Source organism: Centruroides vittatus, unplaced genomic scaffold (genome assembly GCF_030686945.1).
Source record: "Centruroides vittatus isolate TY-2023 unplaced genomic scaffold, ASM3068694v2 contig_658, whole genome shotgun sequence".
Classification (NCBI taxonomy): domain Eukaryota; kingdom Metazoa; phylum Arthropoda; class Arachnida; order Scorpiones; family Buthidae; genus Centruroides; species Centruroides vittatus.
In genome coordinates this window covers 1,317,371-1,325,259 of record NW_027122410.1, presented here as the reverse complement: position 1 = coordinate 1,325,259, position 7,889 = coordinate 1,317,371, and the positions used below count along the sequence as shown (strand labels likewise).

The 7,889-nt window shown below is 40.6% G+C and overlaps 1 protein-coding gene across 1 annotated transcript; it reads right to left on the bottom strand.

Moving 5' to 3' along the window:
• Positions 1-220: 220 nt before the first annotated feature.
• LOC136980005 (potassium channel subfamily K member 18-like) lies at positions 221-6,845 on the bottom strand. The gene is made up of 2 exons (XM_067276028.1): positions 6,080-6,845; positions 221-1,306 (listed from the first exon to the last, which is right to left on the bottom strand). The coding sequence occupies exons 1-2, from the start codon at positions 6,483-6,485 to the stop codon at positions 312-314; spliced, it is 1,401 nt and encodes a 466-aa protein (XP_067132129.1). The 5' UTR covers positions 6,486-6,845; the 3' UTR covers positions 221-311.
• Between the last annotated feature and the right edge of the window lie 1,044 nt (positions 6,846-7,889).

The following is a 7,889-nucleotide window of genomic DNA, read 5'->3' as shown; positions in this document are numbered from 1 at the left end:
GCACACGGAAACGAAACCGGAGTTAACGGGACGTGACGCGTAAAAAGTAACATATTCGTGGAAATGGAAGCGATGGGCGATGGCACCGGTAATTTTGCCGGATTAGCGATAGTGCGACGTACTAAAATTGCATATAATGGACCTAACGTGGAAAGAACTAGGAATTTACAAAACGCGTCTTTTGGTACTTTTTCTTCTGGCAGAAACAATTCCATGCAGCTGTAAAGAAGAAATATTTTATTTTTCGGCCGCGGAAATAATACTTTACAATCTCCGAATAATTTTCGTCCTAAAAATATGGAGACTTTGGTCTAATTGTCGTCGTCGTCTTCGGAAAGGATCCCGATCCTCTTGCCGATTTCTTTGAACGATTTGGTCACTTCTTCCTGCACCAAGTTGAAGGACATGGCCAGCAAGGCCATGCCAAACAACAAGTAGAGCGAACAAAGTATCAGGCTCAAGTGGTGTTTGTTATGAGATAAGACCGAAGCTCCGGGAACGAAATCCCCGAATCCGATGGTGGTCAAGGTGATGAAACAAAAGTACCAACTGTCTTCGAACGACCACTTCTCCCACTCCATGAACAACGCGCTGCCGCCCGCTATGTATCCTATGACCACCGCCGCGCACAGGGACACGGGAACGGTAACTTCTTCCACTTCGGCCTCCGAAGCCTCGCTGTCCGATTCGTCGTCCATGACGTCGTCGCTGACCGTCCTCTCCTCCTGTTTCGACCAACTCCCCTGATCGGACTCTCTCGATTTGTCGGGAGGACTCTTGGTAGGAGGAATGTCCAGTAGCGAAGCGGCGGGAAATTCCCGTCGAGCGTCGCTTTCGTTTTGGATGACGTACCTGTTGGGAATGACGGGTACTCCGCTGACGTCGGTGTGGTTGCAATAAAGGTCGTACTTGGACTGGCCCTGCTTGGTTTGCGCCGAAGAAGGAAATTTGGACGATTCTAACGACACGGGCGAAGTAGGGGTGGACGGAGAAGAACCGTAATCGCGCGCGTACTTGTCACCAAATATATTATTTCTGTCGAATGTTTCCAGCGGAGACTTCTCGCTCTGATTTGTTTCGTACTCGTCGACGGGAGTCCTTTCCGGCGAGAACCTGTGACGTTTGGACCGCTTTTTGGGTTGAATGCACAAATAACAACAAACTTTCCAATAAATAAACTTGAAACTGTGAGCCATGATGTCTCCTATGCTAGACAGACACAACAGGAGAAGAGGTATTCCCACGATGGCGTACAGAATCGTCACTATTTTACCTAGTTTGGTTTTGGGAGTGACGTTGCCGTAACCTGAAAATACAAATAAATGTCGATTATTATCGTCTAAACGAACGATTACGTATTGTATATTGCGCTTCTCGGATGTGCCGAAAGGCCTATCCGTATGCTAAAATGGATGACGACACGATAGTTCTGTAGATATTCGTAAAAAAACTGATTGGAATATTTGTAACAATGGTTAAACTTTGCCATTTTCCATTAATTGCGATGAGGAATCCGAAAATGTAATAAAAAGTGGGCGTCCATGACTTCATTTTTGATTTACAGTGGAGTCAAAATGACAATGTCCGCGCGACTGGGCGCTTCTAACGGAATTTAGGGGAGAAAAATAAACAGCGTTGTGTGCGTCTAATGGAAAATAGGCGCGAAAAACGAACAAAAGAAATAAAAAGTGATTTTATAATTTTTAAATTTGTAACATACTAATAAAAGACTTATCGAAAAGGCGCCATATTTAATTTTAAGTTTGCCCTTCGCGCGAAATGATGTAGCCACATATATCGGCACAAGAAGAGCCTTTTATGGCGTCTGTGTCCGTCAGATAAAAGCATAGCCTCATCTGTACTAACGAGTGAGGGAATCGCTTCTTTTTTTCGGCTCCGTCTCAATGCTATCACGATACGACAAAGTCGCGCCACGTCCTAATTGATTCTAGTATTTACAATAATGAAACCGCAAAACACAAAAAACTGCTCGGGCTTTAGGGACGGTCGGATTCGGATCCCCACAGTGTTTTCTTCTAGGGTGTCGAATATTCATGCCAAATTTGATGCGAATATGTTCAACGGTATAGAATCTTTTACTTAATATACATGCATATATACATATTTTGACATACATGACAATTTTAGTCCCGTAAACTTAGCACCGGTAGTAGGTGGCGGCTTCACGCTGCCGGGCGCGAAGTTTTCCGGGTTTTCTTCACACTCGTAACACCTAAATAGGTGCCAGTTTCCCCATAAAACACCTCTCGGAAGATCGCGTTGCCGTAATCGAATAAAACCAACTATACGTACAGTACAGTAGGATACGAAACTTCTGTACCGCACACTAGGAAATTCTGCTCATTCTATTGGCGTATTTGTTTTTAAAACACACGCCGAATATGCGTGTATAGGCAATACGACGTAACATTTAACGTAAGGCGATGCGTTATTTAATAGTAATATTCGCATGCATCGTTATACCGGAATTACACACGAAATTTGCAAATTATGTACCGGCGGCAGTTTTCCATTTTGTATACCGGAATACCTAGATCGCAGTTATTGTTGCCACGAAAACTACCGCCATCATCGGGATACATAATGCGTGTAAAATGGGTGACCATTGCTAAAGATTTTTCAAATCTATTAATTAAATTTTATATACGAGGTAAAAAATAAATTGTTAAACGTATTAAGTAAAAAGTGAAGGTTCGTTCAAAAAAAACAAAATTAATCTTTACTTATATATAAGGAGTGCAGTCGATTCATTTACACCGGGGGGGGGGCTCAAACTCGAACGCAGCAAAGGACCATTCAAATAGAGGTACAGTATATCAGACACGGCCATATTCGTTATTATTCGGTAAACTAAAAAACAGGCTCTAACAAAGGCCCTTTTGTCGTCAGGCTTTTAAGACTCGTATAAACAGAAGTTTGAATTGTTTCGGTTTTAATCTCCGCAAGATGTTAGAAACATTGATTTTCAGAAAAAAAATCTTCAAGGCCGCGAGCCAGATAGGAAGCCTTAACAGGCCGCCAGATTGCCACCCCTGATTTACTCCCTGGCAATTTTGGCTCGGGTTACGCCCGCTTCGTACTTATTTATCATAAGCAACTTATCTTCTAAGTTTCTTCCCGATTACGGGGTTTAAGTCAAACAATTTGTTCCGGAGGTTAGCTCGAAACGGGCGACAAAAATTTAACGACTGCGCAATTCGTACAGGAGAGAGAGAAAAAGGACTCGAGGGAACACTTTAGACACGGGATTCGATTACAGTTTAAAATCAAAGGAAAGAGAAAGAAGATATTCCCTTGGGACGACGACAAGACGAAACTTTAAATCGGAAACGATAGAAAGAATATTCCTGTGGGAAGAGGGTATCGAAAACACTCGATAGCGCGTTCGTCTCTTGTTATTAATCTGGTGGCGTCGGAACGACCTTACATCGAATATAAGATCCGTCTATAGCGAATTCCTGGGCGGATAGTTCGTCTGGCGAGTTTTCGTTTTTTCTTTGGCCATTTGGCAAAAACCCAGAAACCGGGATATTTCGAATGACTGATCTCATTCTGCGGCTAATTCCGATCCCCGGCGGATAACGAACGGACGGACGGACGGTTTTCGCCTCGACCGAAAGCGACTTCTCGGCTTAGAAATGCCTTCCTACATTAACTAAACGATCGCTATTTAGAGAATTCCTAATAATGTCGGGCCGACGTTTTTCCAACCGTGTTTTAATTCACTAAAAATGATTTCGTAATTACGAGTAAAAAGTCTTCGTTTTGTGGGCTCTCTTCCCGTTTTCTACGTCGTCTAGTGGCAACTGCTATTAAAATCTAGTGGCGTAGACATCGTCTTTCATATAAATGTTAATCGCTAGCAAAAAACGAAAAACTAACGAGCAATTATTGATTGTGACACGGTCACAATGCCGGGGCTGAAATTTTTAATTTATTTAACTTAAAATATATGCTCTCCGCCTCAAATTAGTAACGACTTGCCCCCGTACACCATACTCTTCCTTTAACAATAAAGTCGTGCCGGTCATCCGCTTTCGGGGGGAAAATGTTCGAATTTGAAATAACCTCACTTCCTGTTTGCCTCAGAAGTTCGTATATAGTTAAGAAAAGATTATGGGCAGGAAACCTCATTATCTAGTCTCTGCTTTCATCTATCTATTCATTAATTCCGTTCTCGAGATTAAGGAATGATGGACGGACGACATTGAGAATTTACGTCTAAAATTACGCCGAAAAATGTCAACTGCAGCGATCCTGGTAGGAAACGATTGCACTTTTAGAAAACGAGTTCCGATAAGATGGCGGAATTAACGCCATTTTCTGAAATAATTCCTTTCTTTTAGGGGTCGGTTAGAAATTTATTTTATTTTTTCTAATTTATTAATAGAAACTCGATTTTTGCCTTAGTTTCTTAAGGTTGTGATCGTAGTCGATTAAGGATTTGTCGTTTACGCCCGATACTATTATTACATCGAATGAAAAAACTGCTTTAATAGTTCCCTGGCATAATTTAGGCAACGTTCCTCTCCATATTTCCGAGCGTTAGCTAGTAAAAAGACCGGAAAGGCCAATTTGTTAAAGATTATCTGGAGTAGGTGAGAAGAAAAGTCGAGTCAACTTTCAACAGAAAAAGTACAGAGGACACCGGCGGGTAAAAATCTATTATTATTTTCGGGCACAGTCTTACGCCTATGCTAACGAGGCATGGGTAATTTAAAGATTTGGTTCGGTTGGATGGAAGACGACGAGAGGAGAACGATCTACCTAAGGGCGGGCCCTATTTGGGCGTTAGACACGTGAAAAAACTCGTCCTAAATTATTTTCTTTACAATATCGAGGTCCAAAAAGATTTTTGCTTAAAAGGGCCCATATTTTTTTCCGGATACGATCCGAAAACCGAAGCTTATAAAAATCGTTAAGTGAGACGTTAAAAATGCGCCTATCCAGTTCATTAAAAAACGAATAGGTAAAGGAGGTGGCGAGTTAAATTTAGTTTCGGAGTTTGAAGACAACAAAAGATCGTCAGAACAAAGAACGAGGGTCCGATCGAAACTACGCTGTTGATCTTGGCAATATTTAGTTCTTTATAGTCCACGTGTTTCCCGTTAAGTAAACTGAATTTGGCAAGAGGGAGACAAACCTCATAAAAATAAATGTGTCACTAATATTGATTCGGAACAAATACGTTTACTCCGTCTAAAAATAGCCTATTCTAAACCGAAACTGCCATTAACCGGTTTCTTTCAATGAAGCCGACCGACGAATTCGGAGGGGGATGCTCCCTTTTTTCTCCGCGCCAATTAACGGCAACGTCGTCTACGAAACGAAACTATTCATTTGCCCTTTGGAAACGGCGACTGGTATTTTGCCCGGCGCGAATTATTTTCCTGGCAATCTCTAATTGATCTCGATACCGCGGCTAATTATATAATAGCCAAGAGAGGAGACGTATCTTTAGCATCTCCCTAATCTCTCTTCCCAAATGTCACCAGACGCTATTCTATGTTAATTCTCGAACCGGTTTCGAGGAATTTCGCCAAATTCGCCTTCCGAGTACCGGATAATGTTTATTAGAAGCGCGCGAGTTACCGGCAGTCCCGGTTTAAGTAATTACACACTTATTTGTGTTTAATTATACGGACAAAAAGCCGGCGTTGCCGGAGAAACGTGCGTTTGAACGTGTGCCAGGTCGTGTTTAAAAACATTGCCGTACGATACGACAGAAACGGGAAGACCTACTTTCGTATCCGGCCCGAAGAACGGCGCACAAAAATCTCCCTATCGAAATTTAAGGAATTAACTTCGTTCCTTTCTTTTTGGCCCCTTTCCACCATAAGAACACTTGGAGGGGATATCGCGTGCCATTTCCAACACCTCTAATTATTATTTTACTTGGAAGAAACTAGGCGTTGGGTTTGTAGAAGAGTAGAAACCGAAAAGAACGAAAATAGTTTTTATATAAACTCGGTTTATGTGGCGCGAGATTGCGCCCGGATATTAAATCGGAAGGAATTTGCAATTAGAAAAGCAATGAAACGTTTAAAAAACACCTCACCTATGGTAGTGATGACGATGATGGAGAAGAAGAGAGCACCCGGAAACGACCACTGCAGCTGACCTTCGTCGTTTCCGTCGTATCCTTCGGAGCTCATGGCCTGCACCACGGCTTTTTCGAACTCTTTCAGCGTGTCCTTGGCTTTCTCCGTCCAGTTTTCCATCTTCAGTACCTTGTTTTGGTCGGTGGTAATCAGCCATAGTGTGTCGACCACGTTGGCTCGCAGCATGATTATTTCCATCCTCTTCCTTTCTTCGTTGCCTTCTTCTAGAGCCTGGAAAGCGAAACCTCCGATGACCGCGTAGCCCACCACCACAGCCACTAATCCCAGATGCGACATGACGAAAGTCGCGCCGCTTCGGACGCGATGCACGCATTTTTCGCAACGAGATAATTGTTCGCGCATGATTAAAAGCGTAAAGCGCTTCGCACACCTTTCTTTCCCGACGGTCGTATGTCATGTGCTCGGAACCAGACGAGGAGATATATAAATAAAACAATCGTCCCACCCCTTTCTTAGGTGTCGCCGTGTAGGAACATGCCAGGTTGCATTTGTGAATAACTCCTGGATCGCAGCCAAATAAGAACTAAGAATTACAACTGCCCTTCCATGTTCTTCTTACCTACTTCGTATGGTTGTCAACATTGCCAAGCTACGGCTTTTTTTTACTTTATTTATTATTTTCTTTTTTGTCTTGTCTGTAAGTAAATATTAGTCGCGCGATCGGTTTATTAAACATTACCTCCATAATAGACCCAACGTAATTATCTAATATATATATAATTTCTTGATTAATTAGTGATAAGTTACGATGAATGGAACGTTCTGTGTTAAAAGCGAAATAACTGATTATCTGTTGGTAATTCAAATTGTAAATAATTAATTGCAATTGTACTTTTTAGTTAATGAATAATATTTTATTCTGTTAAAATATTAAGAAAAAATTCCAGCAATGTCATTATATATAAAATTAACGCAAAATAAATGTAAATTAATAACCAAATTCACATCGGATATTGTGATCCAGACAAAACAAAATATCACTAATTTAAATTTTAATAGACTAGAAATAATTACGGTAATTAAAAAAAAGAACAAACGAAAATTAAAAACACTAAAGAATTATTGGAAAATATAATAAATATTTAAAATCGTACAAATATATTAACAAATACAAATTATAATTATCCAATGTATCTATTCTCTATTGCAATAACCTAGGCCGAATTTTTTCACACATCTGCCGATTGTGAATGAATATATATATTTTTTTTTAATAAATTATATTCCATATAATTTATTTTTGTAATACTTTATTCTGTCAAAAACTGGATGGGATTAAAAACAAAAAAAAATGCCTCTCTAAGATCAGACTCTAATTTTAAAGTATGGAAATGCCCATACATCTGTGTTATATATCAACTGTGCTATCCGTTTTTAAATAAAATGATTACTAAAAGGAGTTAAGAGAAGTTACCTTTATATCTAAGAGGGCGATCCGCGACGGTTTACGGTAATCCCGGCAGTCGAGAATTTAAAAATAATATGTAAGGAGAGGATATTAACATTGGATATCTTCCAATAACGGTGAAAAAATCTAGTTCGACAATAACCGATAGCCAGGCGGTCATCAAAATCCAAATTCCTATAATATGAAAAACTATAACTATAACTTTAACCCATGCAGGCCAGGACGACTCCCGAAACAATGTCATCGAAATTTACACAAAACGACAGCAAAATTAAAATCAATTTACGACGGCCGATTTAAATAAACCGACGACGACGACGACACCGGCAAATGCCACA